The following is a 27,155-nucleotide window of genomic DNA, read 5'->3' on the forward strand; positions in this document are numbered from 1 at the left end:
AGACTCTCTCCCATGGAGGAAAATAAACACACTTAATATGAAAAAAAGCTTGGCTGGCAGGTAGAATATTGTACAGTAATTGATTTGGCAAATGCACAGTCACTCTGGTGACTAGTGTGATTCTCAAATTAGCAATTAAGCAAATGCACAGGCACTCTGGTGACTACTGTAGTCAAATTCTGGGATGCAGAATGCCCCAGTGGCTTTGTCTGTACTTTTTAAAGCAGAGCACTTCACTGCCAGCACTTATAGAAGTTCAAAAGCAGTCTATATCCCACACTGATAAGTGATAAGGTTTTGCGCTACTAAAGCTACGTACACACTTCCAATTATTATCGTCGGAAAACGAACGACGAACGTTCCTGCACGATATACACGAACGATCGTATAGCACCGATCCTGCACAGAGAGGTAACGACACGATCGTTCGTAGATATTGTACACACAATAGATATGATCGTTTAAGCGATAGAGGAACTATGTGCACGACAGGAAAGTGAACGGACGTTCGTTCATTACGCATGCTCTGACCATGGACGATCAACGAACGACCGTACACACGAACGATGTTCAACGATTGTCGCCCAATCCGATCCGCCGGTCCGGTCGTTCGTTTCCACCAATTTTCCTCGTTCGTCGGCGTCGTTGGTTACTTGTTTACGAACGATTTTTTGCCCAATCGATCGTTCGTCGTTCGATTGGAACGATAAAAATTGGAAGTGTGTACGCACCTTTAGACCATAATTGGAAGTAGTCACTAACCGTTTATACTCTTCTCCCAAATTTTCACTCAAAGACAAACTGTTTAAAAATTTGAAGAATTTTGCGTGGTTGAAGTGCACATTCACTTTATTATTCTTTCTTGTACTCGGAATCTTGCAAATCTATTTGCTCATCCGTAGCTACTATTAATTGGCAACATAAAATGACTATGTTATGCTGGATGAAAAGAAAAATTTTACATGGGTCATCTTTTTTTATCATATCCATATATGCAAAATTTGGTAATTTTCCATTTTAGTTTTGATACAGTTTTACATTATGATTCATCTAATGACTCTCCCAGGTTTCTGATGGTTGAATTAGACTTATTTATGGGGTGACAGAAGATTTGCTTTCCTTAATATACAAAATCCTCTCCCAGAACTCTGTTATTGTTGTTCTTTCTGTTCATTTGACGGATAGTATCCAGGGAGTTCCACAGCACTTCTCTTCTGGCTGTATTTCTTGGCAGTAATCAAAGGGGAAAATAACACAAAAAGAAACATATTTTGATCTGTAATTTTATTTGCATTGAGTGACTTGTTCTGGTCTTATATACTTTCAGTGTAACGTTTTAACAAACATAAGCGTAATATCTAAAAATATTAACAAAGGCATCAATTTCTAAAAGGGGTAATTATATCTGAAAACATTTTTTACAAACATCAAAAGTGTTGCTTTAGAAGATGTAGGGGTTTTATGCCACTACAAAAAATTTGACCATTTGTTAAACTGTGAAATGTAAACTTAATAAAAAATATGTAATGAAAAAAAAAATTGGTCTATTAGCCATTTAGTGCTTGTCGGTATACTAACTACATTTTCTACAATTAAATATACTGTATAATTTCTAGTAAGTATTATTCTAAAAGTGCATTTTACTCTGGTCTGGTAATGGGGTGCAGGTGGTCATCAAGCTAGGTTGAGGGTGCCAATAAGTCATGAGAAGATGGGTCAGTGATAGTAATTCTAGAAGGGCAGAGTTGTCTATCTTTTCTGTGGGTTTCAGCTCTTAATTTGGAAAATGCAGGTGGCCATGTCTATAATTTCGGAGGATCTGTGGACAGCTATCTAGTGGGGAAGAGGATGGGATTATCAGTCCAGTTATCTATGGAGTTTAATAAAACTTTACTGACCTTATGTGATTTCCAAACTATCTTGCACTCTGAGCATACTGTAATGTATTATCATACATAATTCCCATACCCTGAAACATTTAGGATGTTTCACCATACTTTCATAAATTCAGACGCTGCCCAGAGACTCAACCTAAATTGTTCCTTGGTTTATTCTTATAAGACGTTTCCTCAGAAATTAATATCTAGGAAGTAAGTATCAAGAGGGCCAGCAATGCTGGGATGTGTCAGTAACCTGCCATCCCCTGGGGCTGCCGGGACTGAATGAACTCAAGCGTGTGTGAATTGTAACAGGGAGAAACTAATGTATTTAAAAAACTGCAATCAAGCAGGTAAGTTAGGGATATTGCCTGTCCCTTTTGCAATAAAGGACCTGCCTGGTATCAATGTTTTTTAGTTCAGCTTCAAAGCTTGAAAACATATGAGGTAAAAGTATAGTGCTTGGCATAGATATATAATTTGATGGTTTCTTTATGTAATCTTTTAGGATGTTATAACAAATATTCACAAAACACTATAGTTATTTGTTAGCAAATGTTTTGAATCCTTTACCAGATCCTTTTTCAGGTTTGCCTTTACCAGCTCCTTTCCAGGTTTGCCGGATGACGCAGCTTCACTGATGAAAATGTATTCTCTCCACCCTTGGAGAGCTTTAATAAATCAGGCCAAATGTGTTACAAGCAACAGTCAGTAAATTGTGCCAAATTCTTGTTTTTTATTGCTACAATATTCTGTGTAATACATATTTTATCTTACTTCTTTTGTATGCTTTTAGTATTACATTAGCTCTTTAAAATGAAGATTTCCCATGACAATGCTTGGATGCATATATTAAACCACTATAAATAACACTGCAATTAGCTGTGATTATTTTTTTTAGTTTCTGTTGCATGTTACCTGTTGTTTGTCATGTTGCAACCCATATTTAACTGTACAAATAATTTCACAAACTTCCTTAGTTTCAGCATTATACAGTTCACAGAACCTGTGCCTGAGATGACAGATCACCATAATAAAATGGAAATTACATAATTGGCATGTGTATTGGGTTGTTGGGATTTCTGACAACCTCTGAACAGTTTCCCAGACAGTTCTCACAGATAAGCATTCTACCTCTGAGCACCACTCTGAGAAATGTTGCATAAATATGAGTTTTCTGTAGTCAGACATTCCAGCATGAATAGTGCACACACCAAGCCTGGCAGCTGGAAAATGATGATTAAATCTGATATGTGTCAAGGGTGAAAATAAATGGCAATCCTCAATATTCTCGGTAGGAATATGTGTTTGTGTTTATGTATTCTTCTGAACTGATTTGCATGCTGTGTTATTTGTTGCATTTTGCCATCTGACTTTCCATTTCCAAAAAGTTTTGTGACTAGGTTTTTAGTTATATGTCCAAGTTGTCCTTTGCAGCAGCTTCAATGCAATTTAAAAGTAGATTCTTCAAAAACCTTAATGTATCAGCCTTGTCTGTTATTTGGAAGTCTACTTTACCTACAGCAAGTGTTAGAACGCGGTCCCATACCACTGGATTCACTTTAGATCTTGTACTTTGCAGAGAATGGAACAGGAGGACTAAGACACTGTTGCTCGTCATTGCAATAGCTGAGGTTTATATCAAATTTGGGAAGTTCTAGCAGAGATCTCTTGCCTCCTGAGAAGACTTAGAAGAAGCTATCAACACACATTAAATCATAGTCACCTTTTAAAATATATTTCATAAAACATACAGCACATGCAATATTTGTATGTACTGTATTTGTCCAGGTCTTTATAAAATAGACAATTTTACTTTTTTATGCAAAAGAAAAGGTGAGAAAGAGGAGAGAAAGGTAGAAAAACCCATAATAGCCCATAAATGGTCATAACACCCATACATTCTTAAAAACATGCACAAATGTTCCTGTCTATTTTAATAGAGCTGTTGATATGTGTCCAGGTAAAAAAATACATTAAAAAAAAAATCACACATTGGCGTTGAAATACAGTATTTGTAGGCTAGGGAAAACATGTAATGTATGTATAGGCGCTCTCTTGTAGATGGTGCAAATCCTTGATTACCAGAAGTTGTTGAAGATGTCAATAATAATTGTGTCTTTACTAATTTGTAGTTGGTTCAGCTACCTGTTAGATGCCAGTTTAATTAAAATAGGCGGAAAGACCATCTGTCAACTGTATTAGCAAAATAATTATCAAGGAACCGTTTGCACTTTTTTAAAAAATTAGAAGTTCGACCTATTGGTGAAAAGAACCGGTAATATTTCTCAATACATGTTCATAAATATATATTATATTTTAAATATATTAAACTAATCCTATCATAAAAAAAATCAAAAACATTTATTAGTAGCTAGTTAAGTATAAACAAGTGTTATGTGTATCATTGTATAGTTGCTTTTTTTCTGTTTCAACACAATATTTTAACAGTAAACAATATTTTAACAGCAGTTTTGACAAAGTGAAGTTAGCTGTTAGTTAGCTGTTCTAAAGTAATACAGAAATGTCATGTACAAGATATTTTTTATTCAGCCGCACATAAGATAGTTGGAGTTTTAGCAAAAACAAAAGTTATAAAGATGAATTATTTAATACATATATTACTATAATTTAGTTATGTAGGTCTTTGTCATATCAAAAAGCCACATGTATTCTTGCTATTTCCAATTTGGAGTAAAACTGCTGTCATGGTAAAGAAACATGGTTTGTCCAATATTTTCCTTCATCAGAGCACTGTTTTGCAATTTCCTAATAATTCTGCCACTTTATTTTGTGCAAATAGGATTGATACAAAGATGGGGTTTTATTTTATTTGCCCCATAAAACCCCAGTTTTCCTCTGGTTTTTGTATCAATCTGATTTGCTAAAACTAATGAAGGGGTGGGGGCTCTACCCAATACCTATTGGAGGTAAAATTTGAACCATATTTTTTACTTTACACTTTATTTTATGTAAAGACTTTTCTTACTATCTTGGTGCCTGGTGAGAATCCCCTGCATACCATATGGGACCTGACCACCAAAGCTTTGGCAACTATTATTATGACTAAAATGTATTTATTTAGTACCAACATAATACGCAGCACTGTACAATAAATAAGGGTTGCAAATAATGGTGGGTAAGTAGTGAGGTTTTAAGAGACAGAAGAGGTTGGGTAGGCAAGTTTGAAAAGATGACTTTAAAGTGCTGTTTAAATGTGTAGAAAGTAGGAGCAAGCCAAAAAGGATGACAAAGACCATTCTAGAGAATGGGGACAGTCCTAGAAAAGTCTTGCAATCGTACATGTGATGAGGTTATTGGTAGGTAATTGGAGGCACCAAGAGAGTGGCTAGGGGAGTATTTATTTATCAGGTGGGAAAGGTAGGGAGAAGAGTTGAGGAGGGATTTGAAGGCAAAGCACAGTAGCTTGAAAGGCTACACCCTTTCTAGTTATATTTTGGAAATGAATTTTTGTATACCATAACTTCTTTCTTAATAATGCATTCAGGGAGAAATATATTACCATTGTAATCATATATGGGAGACATGTATTCATATTATTTGAGACCAATAAAACTATGTGGCTATACAAGCTGCAGTAGGTGGCACTTCTATAAAAGTGCCCTAGGGAAACAAGAAAGTGCCACCCAATTTCAAAGCCCTGTGGCAAGAATAATAAATCTCCCTACACACATGCCAAGTCAAAAGCTTCCTTTATAGTTTTAGATAAAGCAGAGATGTGTTAAAATTGTTATAAAGGGTTTTTACCTTCACTTCCTGTTCTGGAGACACAGAGTAAGAGATAGGTGAGCAGAATTCCCATCTTAGTTGTTGTCAGAATATTTACATTTAGGGTTTACATTTAGTAACAATGTTTAGAAGGACAAACTGAGGGCTCAGTGTCCCCACCAGGAATATAAATAACAATAAAACATAGAGTATCTAACCCTTCCCCACTCTAATAAAAACTAACATAAAAGTTTTTCCTGCACTTCAAGTCTTAAACATTTGTACACAAAAACTCTATGAATGTTTAATATTCAGAACAAATGTCATATAATGTCATGGAAGATATCAAAGCTGTAAATTAATGTCAAATTCAACTATAGCTAATGCAAAATTATACTTATAAAAGGTTACTTTATTTCTGCGTCTTTGTCCTTAAAGAACCCAAATGTGCAAAAAATGGTCAACTTGCGCCACCAAGTGACGGTGGTCGAGACATTTCAGTTATTTGGAACAGAATAAATAGAGGAATTTTAAATATTTAACACAAGTCAACATGTCATTTTCATTAGATATAATTTTATGAGGGCTTTGTAGTATTTTTGATGCGGATTTCAAATCTGTGTTCGTTTTTTCTCTAGCACATCTAGTTTTTGTGATGCAGCTAATTATATATTTTGTGAAACTCGTTAAAAATAGCCTTAACATATTACAACATTTAACAACAGTTTTCTTTTTTAAGGTTAGAGACCACATTAACTACGATGATTTCATTTGTCATCATACCTAGAACTTTGATTTCGTTTGTCATCATACCTAGAACTTGCCTTAATGATCCACACAGTTTCTGTTACACGTGTGGTTAATTCGCGACGAAAGCACAACGTCGCCAAATTACCACAGAACCTAAAAAAGATATACAAATTATATTTCGGCTGTCCACTTGGTGACCAGGATAAATCGTGGGCTCCATATGTCATCTGTACCAGTTGTTCTAAGGGACTGCGTGACTGGCTAAATTGGCCTAAAACAGCAATGCCATTTGCAATCCCGATGGTGTGGAGAGAACTGCGAGACCATCTAATCAACTGCTATTTTTGCCGCGTCAACAAAAGTGAATTCTCAGGTAAAACTAAGCACAAAATGGTATATCCCAGCCTCGATTCTGCAATTAGGCCTGTTCCCTATGATGATTCATTGCCAGTGCCTGTACCGCCACATGATGGAGTCTGTAGAAGGTGATGAGGAATGCACTGGAGTTGCAGTCACAACCCCGAATCATCTGATCCTGACTACTTAGCCGATGAAGATTCAGAACTAGAGACCTTTACACAAGCAGAGCTGAATGATCTCGTTCTTGATCTATATCTTTCCAAAGACAAATCAGAACTTGCAAAGGGTGTAACTGTAACTCACTACAGAAAACAAAATCATAACTTGACAACGTTCTTCACTAGTGATGGCTCACTGTGCTACTGTCATGATATAAATGCACTCCTTATTGAAGACTAAATGACTGCTTGCTGAGTGACTCAGTCTGTTTAGCCGAGATTAATGAGACCATTACTTCTTATGGCCTGGTGCATACTCAAGACACCACTCACCCCATCACCCAATGGAAAGCCTTGAATTGTGTTCCGGGTGCATGCAACAAAAATATCGCTAAACAATTTAGATATTGCTAACAATTTGCCCGCTACACAATCTTCTTTGTCTTCCTCCTCTTCAATTCCGCGCATTCAATCATATATTCTTGAGACTGCACTCCCTACCCTTTGCATTTCCTCTTCCGCCTAATTGGATGCCTCCCTGAGTTCTGAGGAACTCCTGGTGGCTAATAAATCACTTCAATCTGGTATATGCCCTTGCCCTGACAGTTACACTCTCAGATTTTATAAGGCTCTAGCTTCTCAATTACTGCTCATTATGACTAAGGCATTTATTGCAGTGGATAGGGACCATTCATTCTCCCCCGATATGCTACTTGCAAACATTGCAGTTTTACTGTTTGCAAACATTGATAATTATCGCCCTACCTCACTTCTCAATGTCAACCTCAAATTATATGCAAAAATTATAGCTTCCTATCTGGCTCCATTGCTCCCCTCATTGATATACAGAGACCAAGTGGTCTTTTTTCTGGGCCAAGAGGGGCGAGATAACATTACCCGGACCTTGCATCTTATCTCTTTCACTCAGAAGCACAAAATTCCAGCTTGCCTCCTCTCAATCGATACCGAAAAGGCTTTTGATAGGGTTAATTAGCAATTCATGGAACTAACCTTACAACACACTGGCCTAGGACCTGTTCTCCTTGCAAAAGGCTTGCATCATGGCTATGGTATTCCACACCAACAGCTAAAATATTAGTCAATGGGACTCAATCTGAAAAATTGCTATTAGATCTAACCCCTCCATCCAGGGTGATCCTACTCCATCTCACCACCACAAGCTAGCTCTCTATGCTGAAGATGTTCTCTTATACATTACCCAACCCCACATTTCCCTTCCTTCCATTCTCAAAGAATTGGACAGATTTGGTTGTCACATGAACTTCAAAGTTAATCTTTCTAAAACAAAGGCCATGAATATCTCTCTCCCCCTAGGCTTGTTTCCCAACTATCCGGAAACATTCGATTTAAGTGGTGTTCTGACCATATTGAGTACCTTGGTGTTTCTTTACACCCTGACCTTACTCGCCTTTTCCAACTCAAATATGCCCCCCTATTCAGATCGATATCTCAGGATCTGGATTCTTGGCAAAAACTTCCACTCTCCTGGTTTGGTATGGATTCACTCCCCAAGCTGTTATATGTTTTCCAGACCATTCCCATTTCCCCTCCTAAAATGTTTTTCCAGATATTGCGTTCTCGGGCCATTACATTTGTCCGGGTAGGCCACCGTCCAAGAATTTAACACATATCCTTATGTAGACGCAAACAGGTTGGGGGTATGGGCCTGCCTGATTTCGAACTATATCATGTGGCTGCCTTACTTACTAGGCTGGTGGAATGGCAATCCAAACCGGAATGCACATTATCTACTCGATTGGAACAGGATCTTTCTCCCCTGGACCTAAGATCGGTGGCATGGACTCGGGACCTTGCTGAAGCCCCTCACCCTAACCTTTCTCCCCTTATCTTGGCCACACTAAAGACCTGGCATTCCATTAGAGATCGTCTGGCTCTTTCTTCTATACCTTCCCCACTGGCCCCCCTTTTTGATAACCCTTCCTTCCCCCTTGGTTTTCACCAAGGTAATATACCAGGCCATAGCAGGGAAGACTGGCCACAAACCAGACATTTCCTGGACCCATACTCCGGTAAATTCCTTCCAGCTGTATCTAACCCTCCATGGTCGGTATCTTGGTTGTCTTTTATGCAGTTGTCGCTTTTTTGCAAGTCTTTGCATCTCTCGATCAACGTACATCGATCTCTGATTGAATTTGAAAAACTTTGCACGTTAGACGCACCTCCTCGACATCTGGTTTCTCCAATTTATCAGATTCTCATTAGGTCTTATGACTTAATTCCATCTAAATTTGTCTCTAATTGGCGTTGAGACCTTGGCCAGGAGATTGCAGAGTCGCACTGGCTGACAGCCTATGAGCTCACGCACAAATAAAAAACTGGATTCCTGGATTCCATTTGCCTTGAGCCTCTGTATATTGTTTGTTTTTCATATTTGAACCTCTTGCACTTGTTTCTGTTATTTATACTTTGTTTTGTATATTTTGATTGTAAAACTTAATAAAAACATATATTTACCCATAAATGCACTCTTTAACAGTTTGTCACAAAAGCATGTTCCATCCGAATGGCATATCTTCATTGATTCCTCTAAAAGAAGCTTGAAAGCAGTCTTACTGCATAATAATAATTCCAAACCAAGTTTACTGACTGCCCATTCCGTTAACCTAAAGGAGTCCATGAAGTTACTACTTGAAGCAATCCAGTATGAAACACACCAGTGGAACATCTGTGGGGATCTGTGGCTTGCTGATGGGAATGCAAGGAGGATTCACAAAATATTGCTGTTACCTATGCCTGTGGGACAGCCGATCTACGGGAGACCATTATGTCAAGCGTGACTGGCCACCAAGAGATACCTATAAGCCTGGAACAAGCAGTGTCAAGTTTCTGCCTCTGGTTGATCTGCATAAAATATTTCTGCCACCTCTCCATATCACGTTAGGCTTGATGAAGAACCTTGCAAAGGCCATGTGTAATTCAAACTCCATGGGTTTTCAGAACCTTGTTGAGAAGTTTCCAAACATTAGCACTGCAAAAATGAAGAAAGGCATATTTACAGGGCCACAGATCAAGTCTGTTTTGCAGGATGATGTTTTCAAACAATCTCTCTCAGCAGCTAAGCTAGAAGCTTGGGATGCATTCAAGTGGCTGAGTGAAAATTTCCTGGGCAACCATAAGTGTCCTGCATACAAGGAAGGAGTTCAGAATCTGTTTGATTCATACCAGAAACTGGGTTGTCACATATCATTAAAAATACATTTCTTGCACTCACATCTAGAATTCTTCCTGGAAAGTCTTGGTATGGTGAGTGACGAACAAGGAGAACGTTTTCACCAGGATATTCAGTTAATGGAGCACCACTACCAAGGTTTCTGGAATGAAAGTATGATGGCTGACTACTGCTTGATGCTGTAGAGCAACAATCCAGACAAAGAGCACACAAGAAAATCATACTCTAAGCATTTCTGAAGACGCTGGTACCTGACTGACACTGTTCAGTAGATCCATATCACAGTGTGCCTTATTTTACTTCACACTGAAGATGTATTAACATTCACTTCAACTGTACTTAGGTTTTAGTACAAAATACATGCACGTACAATGTTAACTATATTAGCACTCATAACTCAGGAACTGTACGTGTAAGGGAAAAACTAAAAACAGATTTGAAATCTGCTCGAAAAACTGCTCGAGTTAGAAAAGTTTGCTGCTGTGTCTGATGATTATCAAAACTAATTGTTTGTTGACCTGTGTAATTAACATCTATCCCACCACCAACAAAGAAATTTAAAGCTTGTGACAAAAAGCAAAATATCGAATTGTCATTGAGGCTGGAAACTTTTGCTGAGGTCACTGTATTGTAAGAGGACTACGGGAAGCGACAACTATTCCAAGCTACATGCGGAGAACGAAATCAGATAAAAGACTTCTATTTTAGTCTTTTAATATCCTTGAATGTCTAAAATATTGATTGCATAATATATTTAATGGAATGCCTCTACTCTTTATTTTTCCACTGAATTACCATTTATACCTTTATCATAATCAATGCTGAGCAACATTAAGCAACCTTGTCTATATACGAAATATAAAAGAGACTTGCATTATTAATATGTAAAGGTCAGGTTGCTTACAGGTTTAGGTAATTCTCTGAAAATAACATCAGTGCTATTCTATAAATTAAGCCTGTTGATTACATTGGTGAAACTAGCATGTATAGTAATTAAAATGTCAAATCCAGATCTATGACCTTTTGACACCTTGCCCGGACAAGGCTCCTTATCTCATTTAATAGAAAATCGATTTTTAGGAATAATACTTATTATCTTGAATAATGTAAAAAATGTCATTTTCTTGATGTACGTCCTAGTGACTGACAGCTTTTCAGTGACTTGTATCCATACTTTGGATTTATTGCATTTATTTTTAGAACATTTGATTGGCATTATCTGTCACAATAGTGAGTTACTGCCAATGTTTGCTACGTTTATTCACAGAGATCACAACAATATATAAAACAAATAATTGAGTTAAGAATGATACTAGCTGCTTTTATGGCACAGAAACTCAATGAGACCTTAATTCAGCTCATTTCATACTTTTAATTTGCTCGCTCTTCTGATATGCAAAGTACTAACAAAATACAAGGTTATTTCATGATACAGGTAGTTAGGTTGTCCCCGGGTTACATACGAGATAGGGACTGTAGGTTTGTTCTAAAGTTGAATTTGTATGTAAGTCGGAACAGGTACATTATTTTAACAAATGCATTTAGGACAGATGTTTGTCTCAAAATAATATTAGGCAGCGTGGTGTCAGTTACTGTATAAAACCCTGTGAGCTAATCACAAACAAAGCAAAAAAAAAAAAATTATGGAGCCTAGGCTATCATTAACTTCTCGAGCAAGCTGTGCTTTGATATTCAAAAAGTTTGCAAAAGTATGCAAAAATGCAAAAGAAACTGCAGAGTTTTTCTTGGTCATTAAAAAGTTACAAGGGTTGCAGTAGAGCAAAAGATTTTTTCTGCAAGTTATGTGAACTGCCCCTCTCCCCCATCAAACCTCTGTCCTCCACACAAATGAGCAGGGAAGCCCTGTTTATATCTAGGAGTCGTAAATATGTCGGATATCCTTAACTCGGGGACTACCTGTAGTTACTGAACTCCGGTCAGTACATTTAACAGGAATAGACACATCCTGCTTTGTGTGTCAATCCATATGTGCAAAGATACGGGAGCGCAACTATAATTTATTAACTAGATGGTACTATGTTCCAGTTCACTTATACCGCATGACACCTCAGGAATCCTCGCAAGATTTTGTCAAATATTCCTAACCCAGTGGTCCCACTCTTTCTAAAGTGGCAACAGGCTCCGGGAGTACAATTGGCAGAGTGCACAGCATGCGCTTATATAGGAAGCCTATACTCAAATAAGGGCTCAGGCTTCCTCCCTATGAAATCCAACAGGGATCCTATGTTTAGGGATGCTGGAGCTTATAGATAAGAATCCATGCACCCTTCATTGGTATTTACCTAAAAGGAAAGGTGATATTTCATTATGGAAGGGTATTATTTCCTTTGTAAGACAGTGATATCATGTATTTGGAATCTCTTACAGCATTTTATACTCTTTGATCTGAGTCTAGAGTTGATTACTAGTAACATGTAATATATGTAAACAAACGCTTCGTTAACCTAAATAAGTAGTTGAAATGATCAGGGTTGTTATTGAAACTTATCAGATAATGTTTTTACAAACATTTTGGGTTTCGTTCAGTCTTGGGGCCCCATGGAATAGAATGTAAACCAGTCTAAATAAAGATAGTAAATTTAGGGTTATTTTTGAGTGGTTTAACAATTTTCTCGAGACCTATACAGTAGTGACATGCTTTTTAGGTGCCATTAGCTTTGTACAGACGCTAACAAGTAGTTAATTTATAACCTTCAAATTTCTTGATAGTACAGTTTTTGTTAGAATTTACAAAAGAAAACTTTGCTGCTTAGCCGTGTTTGAGTTGTAGCCTCTTTATACTTTTTTTAGATTAGTTTTTTCCATATCTATCTTTAAATATGTAATGTATATACAAGATGAGTAGCAGGTTACTGTGAAGCTCAGTTCTTTGCTCAGTTCTGTGATCAGGTAGAGATGGGCATATACAGTAGACTCTGGTGAAGAAAGGGGAGTTGGGGGCTGGTGCAGGTATTTTGAAACTTTAAAAGAATATAACATTTGCTAAGGTGTCCACTAGCTCTTTCATGGCTTTCTCTTGACTGGTCAAACCTCATCTCCAAATAAGCGTTTAATACAATAATATATTACAGTCCTTTTTTTTTTACAAATTTGGCAAAAACAATGTACATACTCGTTAATGACTCAGTGCTGAATGAGTGTGCACATTCCATAACTAATTAGTTGAAAAGAGCAATATAAACAAAGATGATCTTAGAATTCTGAATGTCAGTATGTTTTAAAACATCTATCACTGTAAAGTAATGAACTAAATTCAGGCATATAATGACCACAGCCAGTATTAAAATGCAACAGTCGGTTCATTTATTTGATGACATGATTAAATGCATTTAACACTGGTATATTTACTATCTTCAATTACAAACCCCAGTACATCTTTTTCAGGCATGTCTCAAGCAGATAGTCATGTTCCTTTTGAGACAGATTTGCTTTACAGTATAGTAGTTCTTTAACTACAGTTTCCTACCTTTACTTGTCAGAAGTATCACTACATCACTACACAAATATATACAACACGTTTGTAGGTGACTGCCCAGGATAACATTTGCAGCTCTTATAAACACACATAAAATTATCACAGATCTCCAGATGGATTCATGGAAATGGATGGTTTTGGGAGCATAAACAGGCTCCCTAGAGGTGGTAGGGGCTGCTGTAGTGGCAGCTTCTCCAGTGTCTAAATCGGTATGGTTCCCAGAGCACCTCCAATCACACTATGTGCACTTTTTTGTAGTTATTTTAAACCAAAACAGCTTATGTTAAATGATTGTCATTGCTTGCAAATGTTGGGTCATGTTTAATAAATGAGCATCTACCGCTAATCTTTTGATGTGCTGGCATATTTTCATGTCAATTATAACTCTTGGATCATTTTGATCTACTTATATTGAACCGGCTTTACAAAATACAAAAAAGAAAAAAAAAGATTGATCTATTTAATACAGCTTTAAAATGCCTCTTTATTTACAGGATAAGTGCAGTTCCATTAAAACAATTATCATCATCCCATGTATATAAATTTATAAGGTCATCCTATGCTTTAGATCTGCAGGCACGGTTTTTGAAGCAATAGAAACTGCCTAATTAACATTTTGTCTTAAAAACTGTCTGAAGCAGGTCATAAAAGGTCTAATTAAAAGAAACTGATTGAATTTCAGTTATTATTTCTAACAACTGACTGTTTTAGGTGTCTATGAGTAAGGCCCATGTTTTCACTGCTCTGTAAAGGATACCCCATATTGTGGATGTTCCTCTTGGGCAAGCATTACTACAGGCCTGGGCATTGGTACAAAATCAAGGATGAGCAAACACATCCTGACCTATTTATCTTGCAAATCTGCAGAAGAGAAATTGGCAAATTGGAGTGCTATTTTGTAAAACTATTCAGCCTTCCTACATTGTCCACTTGTCCTTCTATCAAGCTTCCACTGCATGATGTGGCTGTAATCCTAGTAAGGATAACTATGGCTGTGTTTGTGTTATCCATAAATAGCTTCTATACTACCGTCAACAGACCTTAGATCAAATGATCACCCTGTGATCTACAGACAGTGTTTCCCTCTCCTGAGGGTTAGGCCCTGCTGTCTCCTTGTACCAGATAAATATGAAGAGCTTCTCTTACACCTGAGAAGATAAGTATTATATTACTTAGCTTCAAGAATGAGCCACAGCTTGTGAAGTGTGTCCTTTGTTTCATCTGAGTTCTGTGGTATACACAAAACTGATGAAGTGAGCCAGAAAACTAACATTGGAGCTACATGGAGTCTGTGCCTGGAAGAACAATTTTTTTGTGCTAGTACTAATTGCCTGGCTGTGTTGCTAATACAAGCATTTTTCAGGAAGGAAATCACTGATGGTCACCCTCATTTCTATTCTATAAATAGCTGAAGTAAAGCCAGCCATTATTCTTACTGATAATATTATAGCTATACAAAATAGTGTCTTGTATGGTATTGCTTGATTGAAAAGATCGCTATTCTCTAACTGTAATCTGTGTAAGAAAATTAAATTTAGCTGCAGTTAAAGCCAGACATGAAAGGTCTGTCTAGTTTTTTTACAGGTAGAATAAATTAAAATCCATATTACATCAAAAAGTGAAACAGAAAATGCTTCACTTTGTCCAGGAGCATGAATGAAGGTCTGGTGAAAAACGTGTGTAATACTTAAAATAATCTTCTAACAATTAACCAACACATGTTAAATAAATGAAAGAAAAAAAACCAACATATATGACCAGATGCAATGATAAATACAATTCCAAGCTGTTTAAAACTATTTAAATATCAATACATTTATTATAAAACAAATGAGAAAACAATAAAGGTATATAAAGGGCACTTTATGCTATTTAGTAAACAGGTAATCAGAGACACCCTCAAACATTCCATCTTGTGAATTTTCCAGGTCCATGGTTTCAGTGGCCTATTTTATAAATAGAGCTCATGATGTGTTAAATTTCTATAAAATAAAAATTGTATACTAATATGCATTTTTTTTTATAAATGTGTTTTTATTTAAATTTTGGTAAATAAATACAAATACAGTGATACAAAATATAAACAATAACAGAGGGAAATAGAAGTAAGAACATAACATTGTTATATCAAATACAAGGCAGTATACATTTGATAAGCTTGGGCTACAAAGCCAACCATAAATGAGTATTTATTACATCATACATTATAACATTGTTAATCATGTCAGTGTCCATCCGTTCCTTAATATCAAACTTGCTGTTCAAATGTCATGATCTGCCTTACATTATTCAGGAAAAAAACAAAAGAGAATGAAAAAAAAAGAAAAAAAAAAATGAAACCATAAAAACCAAAAAGAAAGAAACAAGCAAAACAAGGTAACAAGATTAAAGTAACTAGTTACTAAACCCAGCAAATACCGTATTTTCCTGGGTACAAGACGACTTTTTAACCCCGAAAAATCTATGACAAAGTCAGGGGTCGTCTTGTAGGCCGGGTACGAGTACTTACCTGCAGCGTCCGGTGTCCCCGCGAGTCCCCTCTCTGGTCTGGCGTCCCTGCGAGTCCTCCTGTGCCTCCTTCTGTCTTCCTGCTTTTCAGCTTACACGAGTCCTCCTGGGCTGGCTCGCGTTGCTTCACAGCAGGACTCGTGTAAGCTGAAAAGCAGGACGTGAGCCTGGATTGGCTCTCCAGTGGAGAGCCTGGATTGGCTCTTCACTGGAACACGCCCATTCATTAAAGGAACGTGCCCATTCATTACTTAGAACTAGTAGTGTACACTTCTTTCTGCCTCTCAGTTCTCTCACAATAGTGAGATCTGACAGGCAGAAAGAACAGTACAATACTGGGCATATAACACGACCCCCAAATGATTGGTTAGAGTGGGGGGGTCGTCTTATACGCCCAGTCGCCTTATACACCGGAAAATACGGTATGTATTTTAAAAATCCAACAGCAATAACGAAGAGGTTAAACAGACAATTTAATAAAAATAAAAAACATTGAATAGAAAGTTTAATTCAATAGAATTCCAAAGTGTTGAAACATAATAACATAATACAAAATATTACAATCCACACATCACTATATCTACTCATGGAAGTAGTTGAACAGTAAGGACATCTAGTGGTAGAAATATGACATCCAAATCAATGTTCAGTCCTATGGGGAATAATGTATTTGATGTAAGCATTTGGAAAAAGTTTTATCTACCTCTAAAAAGATAAAATCACCTTTGTATTTTGAAACAACTCCTTAGACACCCAATATGCAGTTGCCATCAGTAAAATACCTAACAGGGACTTGTATTTCTTTCTTATGATGACCTAAATGTGTTCTTCTGTGCTTTTTTTCCCATTTTACAAGCTATATTTTGAACCAAATACTTGCAATCACATATGAAGACTATGAATGTGTTAGCACAAATATCTTTTCTTATTTTGAGATTCTCCAACAGTATTACCTGTAGTATATTGGGATTTTTTTTTTTTTTTTTAATATAAAAGAATTTTTATGATTTTAATTTTGAGTTGATAGAAATATCAGCATAGTTACATTGTTAAACTACAATTTTGCTATGCTTTTTTTGTCCATTTTAATACATTTGCAATATTTATCATTTATATCATTTTTTATCAGATAAATCATTTGATGTGTTTGCTATTTTATCTTTACAATGAAATCTTTACAATTAAAGTAGAGCTACTTGAGGCCAACCTTTGTACAGCTGATATAGCTGTGTAGGAGACAAAAAGGTGTAGTAGCAGGGGGACTGCCTGTTTTCTAATCCTTGGCATGAATCTGGTACTGACATTTTCCAAGATAACTCAACATCACTTCAAGGCAAAAAAATACATTTGCAGAATTTTTGCTTTTAAGTATCAGCAGTCCTACAGAAAAGCAAAACAAAAGTTCAAAATGTAAGTTCAAATGGCACATACCTCGGCTCTGAATAGTAGTGGGGAAACATTACTGATAGTCTATTCTAGGCTTCCTAATTAAAAGAAAATTAACTTAGATTAATTGTTCCCTTGTTGCAAGAAAAGTAAACTAATGAAAATTAATTTTAAAAGTGTTTCAGCAAAGGCTTTTTTGTTGGATGATTTATAAGGTCCAGATTAAAAGCACTAGTTGGTTACCTTAATGGGATTGCAGGAAACATAATTAAAAACAAATTAAAGTGCATTTTTAATTTTAACTATTTGCTAAGGCAGAAGAAATGTAAGTATATTCTGTAGAAGAATTAACTATTAAAGCAAACCTGTTGCTTTACTCTTTTATGGTCTTTTACATATGGTATTGTATTAGCAAGGTAGGGGCCATGGGGTTACCAACCCTCCAGGCAAATAAATATTAGCACATGAGGTAATTTAATATGCTTTTCTAATTCCAGCTGGGAAAGTACTGGCTATCAAAAAGAGGGAGTCTATAACAAAGAGTGTTTGCAATTATTTGTACCTAAGACAGCTTTATATTTTCCTAATTAGAAGGGTTTTTCATGGTAGCCGTGATAGAAATACATAATATCTTCTGATACTTTTGAAACTTTAGTACCATAACTATTACAAATTAATATTAATAGAAACCTATTTGAATAATGCTCATAAATGTACTGGAGGTCTACTGAATATGTATACAGTATTTCTCTGCCAAATTTTGTACTAATAGAGCAATAAAAAAAGGTTTTCGGTACACTTTCAGGTTTTTACATAAAGTGTCTACAGCCATGGTGACCCTGATAAGTGTTCTCTCATCATAATGTCTTTTCCTGTTTAAATCACACAAAAAGCACAAATAAATGCTGTGTGCTGTTGCAAACCTCTTCAAAAGATGATAAAAAAAATAATAGGTGATTTTGTACAATAATTGCTATAAAGATTCTTGTTAAAAAACATTTACTTTAAATCACAAGGAAAGAAAAAATCATATTATTATAAAAAAGAATACACACTCTAAATAAGGGGGGTATAGATCAATTGAATATATGTATACTAAAATCCTCTAAATTAAATATATACCCTATCACATACTAATGGGGATATTTACAGTATGCATAAGACCTTCAATGTACATAGATATATCAAAAGTGTTTATACATTTCTCTAGATAGATTGGGAGTAGTGATACTGTAAATAGAATAAATTAGGATTGTGTTTTATTTCAAACATTTGTATTCCAATTAGATGTCAATCTTAAAGCATTAGAGCTCATATCTTCCATTATATAGTACTAATTATGAACCTTGTATTTTATAATGACTCTATAAATTTTATAATGACTCAAATTACACAACTATTTACCAGTAATAATAAAAGAATGCACCTTTTCAATTGTATTTTCATATTTGTTATTTAAATCTATTTATTTTAATGTTAAACACTGAAAAACAGCTGTTATCTAAAAGTATTAAGGTATATGTGAACCCAATCTCTAAACTTTACATTTTTTATGTGATTAAAATACATTTTTCATTTTTTGTAAATCTGCAATTTACCTTTAGAACCAAGTCACATATTTGTGATATGGTAAAGAGTTTTTTTCATTGCAATCCAATGCCCTTTATTTTAAATGGCACCTGACTCTCATAACTGTTACAATAAAAGGAGTCCAAATATAGACATGCAGGGGGCACAATATCTAAAAAAAAAATTGCTGCCTTAACTTAAGTAAGAATTAGGTATTAAAGCAAATATGTTTCTTCACCCTTAAAAGCTCCTATGTTCTTTTTCTTTCAGGACTTATGACATGATATTAGCATGCTGGGGGCCACATGGTTACTATGATGTTACTGCCATAACTCAACACAGTCATTTAAGATACAAAATGCTTTCACAAATTAAAAAGCCATTACATTAGGGTTTGTGTCTACAAAGAACTACTAAACCCTATATTACTAACATTAACCAGTGTTCCTAATGTCATTTTAGGAATTCGTAATGATCGTTGTCTTTGGTCTGGAGTACATTATCCGTATATGGTCTGCAGGCTGTTGCTGTCGTTATCGAGGATGGCAAGGAAGGTTAAGATATGCCAGGAAACCATTTTGTGTAATAGGTAAGTATGTTTTACCTATATCATATACATTCAGCACGTGTCTATAATGTGCTAATTAAGAATGAAGTATGGGTGCCACATTCCTTGCTATATTTTTTTTCCTTTTCCCTATGTGCTCTACAATAGGGTAAATCGTAGGACAAATATGACATTTTCCTCTGTAACAGTAATTAGAAACACTTCTTGGCACAGTACTAAACAAAATGAGTGCTAACATAAGTATGATATTAACTGATCCACAGAAAACAAGGCCTAACCCCCCAAATAATCACAAAAGTAATGCTTAATGACCGAAAAGTCTTTGATATTGTTGAAATATATAACGCCAACCAAATTCTGAGGCGTTGTGCCAGTTACAATGGGCTTTAACCTTTCCTTCCCTATTGTAAGAATGGCTAGTGCACATTTTACCCATTTGATGGAATTTTTTTCTAAAACGCAATACATTCATAAACTTTATTATCAGCTTGGAAAATAATTGTTAATTTGTATTTGTTTTTAATAATCTCTATAACTAAATAACTTTTTAGTGACGTTAAAAAGCAAAAGTGACTGTAATTAAAACAGATCTTTTATCAGCATGTTTATATAATGTATAAAGTCAATTATAATTAGATATCACACTAATTAGTTTTGATTGCATTTGCTATTTTATTGTGATTCTTTGAAGTATCTGTTGTGTGTTTTATCGATTGTCTGAAACTGACAATTCTTCCACTCAAATAAAAATTACAAATTGAGTTACTAGTACTAGTTAAATAACTTATTTAAATACTTTTTTGTGTGTTTGTTTTGTAATTTGGAAAAAAGATCAAATCTTGTAAAAAACGTTCATCAATGAATAAAATGGATTATTATTTTGTGTATGTCTACCATAAAAAAACGTGGAAAACCTGCAAAATGGCACCATGGAGGATTTACAAAGATTGAGTAGGAGCTGGTCATGGAGACCTTTGTCTATTTAGTGAACAAACTTTTCTGGCCACTTATCTTGGAGAAAATAGAAATCAGAAGAGAAACCTTGAAAAGAAACTTAACTTTGAAACATCTATCTAAAAGTATCTATAGACAGTAGATGACAGTCTAAAAAGGTCTGAACAGTCAACAGTCTAATATAAATCGGACCTTCAGAGCTTCTCCGCTGCACCTTCATAGGTTTATCCACACATTTACAGTTGTCCCTTTATATTTTAGAGATATGCTAGTCAGTCAGTCTTTGTCCCACTTAATGAAAAGAGTTGTGTTCCAACTTGTGTTCCACATTATTCCTTCAAGTGGGTCCCCATACTATAGATGACAGTAGTTGTTCTTAGAGAGGCTGGCTTTGACCTTTTAGTAAATATAAATTAGAATGCCATTGCTTGAATGGGACTTTTATACTCACATCAAACGATTTGTAAGAATCCCAGTTCATGCTCCCAGCTCAAACATGTATTTGTTCTAAATTAGCTCTCTAAATGGGCCTAATTTATCAATGAAATCTGTGCTCGCTGGTCGCGCGTACTTTCACGCTTCCAGCGAGCCGGTTTCCCGTGGTCCGGAGTCGAGTGCGCTCGTACACTCGCCACCTCACTGCCAGCTGGATTCCTGCCTTGATATTATGGGTTCAGTATGTTTGCTTTTGTATTTGCCTACTTTTTTTTAACTTTATAAAGGTTTTTACCTTTTTCAGGCTTGTCACTGTATAAACAAGGATTGCCTGGTCCACCATAATCACTTTACCATCTCCTTTATGCACAAACCAGGTTACTTCATTCTTGGCCCAGCATTTAATTTATATTATCCATGCATGTAATCAACAATGATGTTGCAAATGTTGTAGGAGCCCATCCATGCACAAATACAAAACCTTTAACAATCCTTCTACATCAGTGTGGAGGAACTGAGGCCACCGATAAAACATCATACAGCTTCATTAAAATAGAATCCCTTGTGTCAATAATTTTTTAATGTTTTTAAATACCTTGCTTTGGTGAATTTACTAGTACCCAGCAGAAATAAAGGCTTACAGCCAGTGTATGGGTAAGGGTTCCACAAAATGGTAAAACCCAGTTAAATGGAGTCTGACTAAAACTTTAGTGTCTGCATGTGTTTTTACATTGAAATGTAATTTTCACTGGGGTAAGGACTGATGAGTAATTTTATGTGTTACAATGCTTTATAGAACACTAATGTGAAAAAAACCATTGTGTTTTGTTTCTAGATATCATAGTTCTTATTGCATCAGTGGCAGTTGTATCTGCTGGATCTCAGGGAAACATTTTTGCTACATCAGCACTCCGAAGTCTTCGATTCCTACAGATCCTTCGTATGGTGCGCATGGATCGGAGAGGAGGAACATGGAAATTACTAGGCTCAGTTGTTTATGCACACAGCAAGGTATACAACACTTTTATTTGTCACACATGATATCCACTATTAGCTGGAATATTTGTGGGGATAGTGATATTGCTCTTGTAGCCAAGATTAGAGACTAGACAAAGTTGATGGTACTATCATTTGGTAATAACTAATTATTTCTTCCTTTTGTGATTGGCTCACTGACTTACTTTAGGGTAATATTAAAATAAGGCTTAGTCTACACGGACTGTTTCCCCAGCTTTTACCTGAGGCATTTAAAGCCCTCGTTTGAAATCCCCATGCATTACAATAGGTTATTCTACTGCAGGACGTTTCCTTTAGGCACGTTTATGGCAATTATCTTAAACGCTGCTTGCAACGTTTAAAAAATTTAAATGCTGGGTTAAAGCACAGGAAAACGTGGCATAGGTGTTTTCCAGCATTTTAAAGGCAAGCTTCAAAATGCTAATAAAAGTGCATATAAACGCAATAGCAACGTTTACCTTACCACAATACATATTACTTAAATGGAGAGGATACTTCCTCTAGAAAAATATATATTATAAAAGTTATAATTAATTATTTAATTATAAAAGTTGACCTATGCACATGTAAGTTCTAGACATATATTGGGTGAATGCATACATGCATGGTGCACTATCACAATGTGGTAGGTAGAAGGAATGAAATTTGTTTATTTTCCAAGAATTACATTCATTGCACTGCTAAAGCTGCATTCTGGGCATGCTGTCACGAGAAGCTGACAATTGATACATTATAACACAGCTGTGATCTGGTAAAACATTGGGTTGCAAATGAATGGCACCCCAGTGCAATAATTCATTTCCAATGCATTTCACAATTTTTTGGTTTAAACCAAGGGTGCTGTCAGATTCGGCCCTCTCCTCATTCCCTTTCTGCTCATTGTCTTATGAGGGATGGGGTGCACGCATCTCCTATTGTTTTCTATGAGATTTTTTATGCTACCAGGAGAGGGAGCTTCCTGAGCATGCTCAGTGTTAGCTCCCTAAGAGTGGGCATGTACCATAGACCTGGCCATCAGCTGTTGCTGCTCCCCACCCACCTTGTACTGTGAGATATTACCAGCAGCAGCATGAGAGATGTGCCTGTGTCAATGCAGCTATCATTACCCTCATGTATTATCCTTCATATCTCCTACACTGATTTACATAGGAATGTGATTTTCAGGGTACACGTGGGACCCTAAGAGCTGTTTTTAAACCAAATTTCAGCTGTCTAAACATAATAAGTTGCCAGATTCAGGGTCACAAGCAAAAAATCCTAATACCAATTAGATATTTACACATTAAGGGGAGCTATTTCAAAACCAGGCTCCCCAAATTGAGTTTACATGTTATGGACCCCCAGGGGCCACTTCCATGGCAATGAGCATTAGAGTAATGCCAATTCGCTCTATGCTTTGGTGCCCCAAATATATACTTGCCCATTCACAAAACTTTAGGGCTGCATTCAGACTGGCGGTGAGGTTGCAGTGCAGTTACCTCTTCCTCATTCCATGGAACCATGCCTGGGTGGAGACGCTCAGTACCACTCCCTGCAGCCTGGTGTCAAATCTGCAAACGCTGCGGTGGGAGGCACTGAGCGGCTGGTGGGGTGATTGTTACACATATCTGGCCTCTTACCTTCTATGAACCTTAATTCCTCAGAAACAGGGAGACGTAGGGACCTGAAGATCTAGTAGTAAGAACATGTACCCCTTGGCCATCTGTCACATTGCAGAGATTTTAGAAGGTTAGTGGCCCCCTGTAACTGACAGGACTCATTGTATGGTGTAGTTTCTGTTCCTTGGTACAGAAATGGTGAGTGGGGAGCAATATATGACTGGCCAGCACTGTATGATAGCTTTAGTTTTGTATCTTTCATTATTAAAATAAGCATCAAATGGTGAGTGCAGAAATTCTTGATTTTCCATTTCTTTTATTTTGTGCTTGCACGTTAACTAGAAACATTTCAATTTAATTTCATTTTAAATTAAAACTTTTCTAGTTTTAAACATTAAAGATATATATTTGTTTGCATTGTGGCCTGCGAGTTTTATCTCAATATCAACAGTGGCCCTCAGATGAAAAAAAGTTGGGCACCACTGGTTTAAACAATAAAGTTCTGAAAGGCATCTAAAGAGTAAACAAGAGGGTATACTACGCTAAAGGAACAGACAGTGAAAAAGGAGAGGGGAACAAAAAATTAATATGACTAAATGTTTAAAATTTTGCCCAACTAATGAATATATGATTCAAGTTTATTTCTAATTTATTTTTGATTATGATTTTCTGATGGTAGTTTTTTTCTGCAATATATTACTACAGGTATTAATAATTGTGTTCTTCTTTTTGTGTATTTTCTATTCAGGAACTTATCACAGCTTGGTACATAGGATTTCTAGTGCTCATATTTTCCTCATTTCTTGTTTATCTGGTCGAGAAAGAAGCTAACACACAATTTCAAACATATGCAGATGCTTTATGGTGGGGTACGGTAAGTAAAATCTATCATGTGTGATTTCTTCTTCTTAAAATTTTTTTTAAGGCAAAGACTAGTCTTGTTGAACAGAAAACAATCCAAGATTGATTTCTTCACTGATGAAGGTTACCAGTCATTTTTCTTTTGGAGTGAACAGGTCATCTATTTTCACTCTATTGCATTCATTGTAAGTGAATAAAATAAAAGAAATGGGATTAGTAAAAAGTTATTATTTATGTTATACACATCATACTCTTAGGAAGCTAGACGCACACTCCAGTGAATTAAGTAGCGCTCTTAATTGGATTAATAACTTCTTTTTATCTGTAAAATTTATCAGTTGCATAAAATATAATACACAGTAACAATGCGCAGTCTAGTGATCAATACAGCTCCCTAATGCAGTTCACTGGGGCGTATGCATTTTCAGAATAATTACTTCTTCTGTTTTAATTAGATGATTAAATACATTCCGCAAAGAAAAATAATGCACAGCTAAAATAATTTTCAATGATAGACTGCTAAAATTATTTGTTTTCACACATTTAAAATAACATTTATATGCTATATATTAATAGTTGTTTGTTTTTATCTGATTCTCTTTTTACCTTTTTTAAATTACTGTGTTTTTTAAATGTAGGCTGTCTGCATTTCCTAAATTCCTTTGCACTGTTTACTGAGTTATTTTATTATTGTGACTTAAATGGGAACTATAAATTGATTTTATATAGAGAAGTTTTAATAGCCACAACTTTGTGGACACAACAGGAAAAGGTTAGACGCCTATTTATAACCATCCATGCCTTGTTGGATTTCCTTTCTTAGCTTTCCTTTCACCTAATGTCCGGACAGGAAATGATAGAGAGTCTCTCCTGTGTAGCATTGGAAGCAGGGTTACAATTTCTGACAATGCTTTTACTTTTGGTACATGTGACATGTCTCATGTGACAGCTTCACTAATTGCCAGGACCGGTTGTTGCTGCAGGAGTGGGCACTGCCATCTTCGACGACTCCATGGTGGACATCCATGGAGACTACGATCCCCCTTACTGATTGGATGATGTAACTTCTGCGCATGGGGAGGAGTTACATTATCCCAGGTGGCTTCATGTGTGTGTGGAAACGCCACACAGAGCCAAGCTCTAAGCTACTTGGTGCATGCCTTGTGTAGTTTAGAGCAGAAACAAAAAGCCACTAGGAGCAAGGGAGTCACTTATTTGTACAAATAGTACTACCTTCTGGTGTTTGTTTGTTTTTTGTGTGTAGTCAGCCTATCTATCTATCTATCTATCTATCTATCTATCTATCTATCTATCTATCTATCTATCTATCCATCGATTAAACTACAGAAAAGCTTTCATCTTCTTGATATTGTTAAATAGGAAGGGCCCCAGGACAGCGCAAGCAGATCTTGTATTTTACCGCATGGTCCACTTAAGAGTCTCATTTATGATACCCAAAAGTGATATAGAAATTATAGAATATGGCTTCAGACTGAACAGTCCTTATGGAAATGCTAGGTATTTTTATAGTAGATGTTAAGAGTTTTTTTTTTCTTGTAGACAGTGAGCTATTTTGAGTCTGTTACTTTGTTCAGGAATCACCAGACCGTTATACCAAGTAAAAATAGCGCAAAAAGAATAAACAAGTGCTCGGCTAAAATTGCAGTGTTCACAATTATACTCTTTAACATATTTTAAGACAACTGACTGAATGCTCATTATTGAAAATCAATTGCTGGCAAGTACAGCTGTGTTAAGTCGTGGGCCTGACCCCATTGTTGTTGTTTTCAAAGTACTAATTGGAATAGCTGTTAATGTAAAAAAAAATATATATATAAAGCCTTTTTTATTAGGCTATGCACTCATACTCATTGTTTTGCCAAAGTAAGCTGTTCTAAGACTTATATGTGTTAATTGGCTTGCTACCTTATTTCTTTATTAATTGAGTGTTTTCCTGTTGAAAATGCATTCTGTTTCAACAGTTACAACACTATACTATCCACACTTCAAAGAAAACTCTCTATCACATTTCAAAAAGCAGAAAAATATTTAGTATTCTTTATATATGCAGTGCATCTGGCATTCACTGCTTATAAATAGACCCGTACACTTATATATTGCAATCAGGCAGAAGTTGCAGTGAAGTTACCATTTTCGTTATGCCACTGCACCGTTTCCCCCGGGGCAGATGCTACATGGCAACCCAATAGCGAATGAATGGGGGTAACAGAGTGGGGTTCAGTACTGCTAATGACCAAGTGCTTTCAAATCTAGAAATGTTGGTTTGGTGTGGGTGGCAAAGTCCCAACCACTGGGTGCCATGAAGGAATGTGATTTTGAAGTGCAATACTTAATACTTGAAAAAGTAAAGAGATAAAATATGTGAGAGAGAACATTTAAATATGTTAGCTTCAAATCAATTATAAACTACTTGAAAAAAACACTGTGATATTAACTGCTTACATCACACCTTTTAATTTTTGTTTATTGCTTTTGAAAGGAAAAACCCTCTCGTTCCTAATATTCGTTTCGTTCGTCTTGAATTACATTTCTATATGCTCTACATATACTCATGTACCTTTCAAAATCATATTATTCTATAGTGGATTGTCAGACACAATTTTTTAAGAAAAAGAAACCTTGTTGTAGATGACAACATAATGGAACGATCTTCTGCA

At 36.0% G+C, this 27,155-nt stretch overlaps 1 protein-coding gene across 2 annotated transcripts in view; it reads left to right on the forward strand.

Moving 5' to 3' along the window:
• Positions 1-27,155, forward strand: part of KCNQ5 (potassium voltage-gated channel subfamily Q member 5) — a 269,840-nt gene that overhangs the window by 191,753 nt on the left and 50,932 nt on the right. For both annotated transcript variants that reach the window (XM_072408515.1, XM_072408516.1), the window contains exons 3-5: positions 19,507-19,633; positions 21,837-22,012; positions 24,365-24,490. In XM_072408515.1, coding sequence (XP_072264616.1) covers positions 19,507-19,633; positions 21,837-22,012; positions 24,365-24,490 — 429 coding nt within the window. The remainder of the gene's footprint in view (positions 1-19,506; positions 19,634-21,836; positions 22,013-24,364; positions 24,491-27,155) is intronic.

This window comes from Pyxicephalus adspersus, chromosome 4 (assembly GCF_032062135.1).
Source record: "Pyxicephalus adspersus chromosome 4, UCB_Pads_2.0, whole genome shotgun sequence".
Lineage (NCBI taxonomy): Eukaryota > Metazoa > Chordata > Amphibia > Anura > Pyxicephalidae > Pyxicephalus > Pyxicephalus adspersus.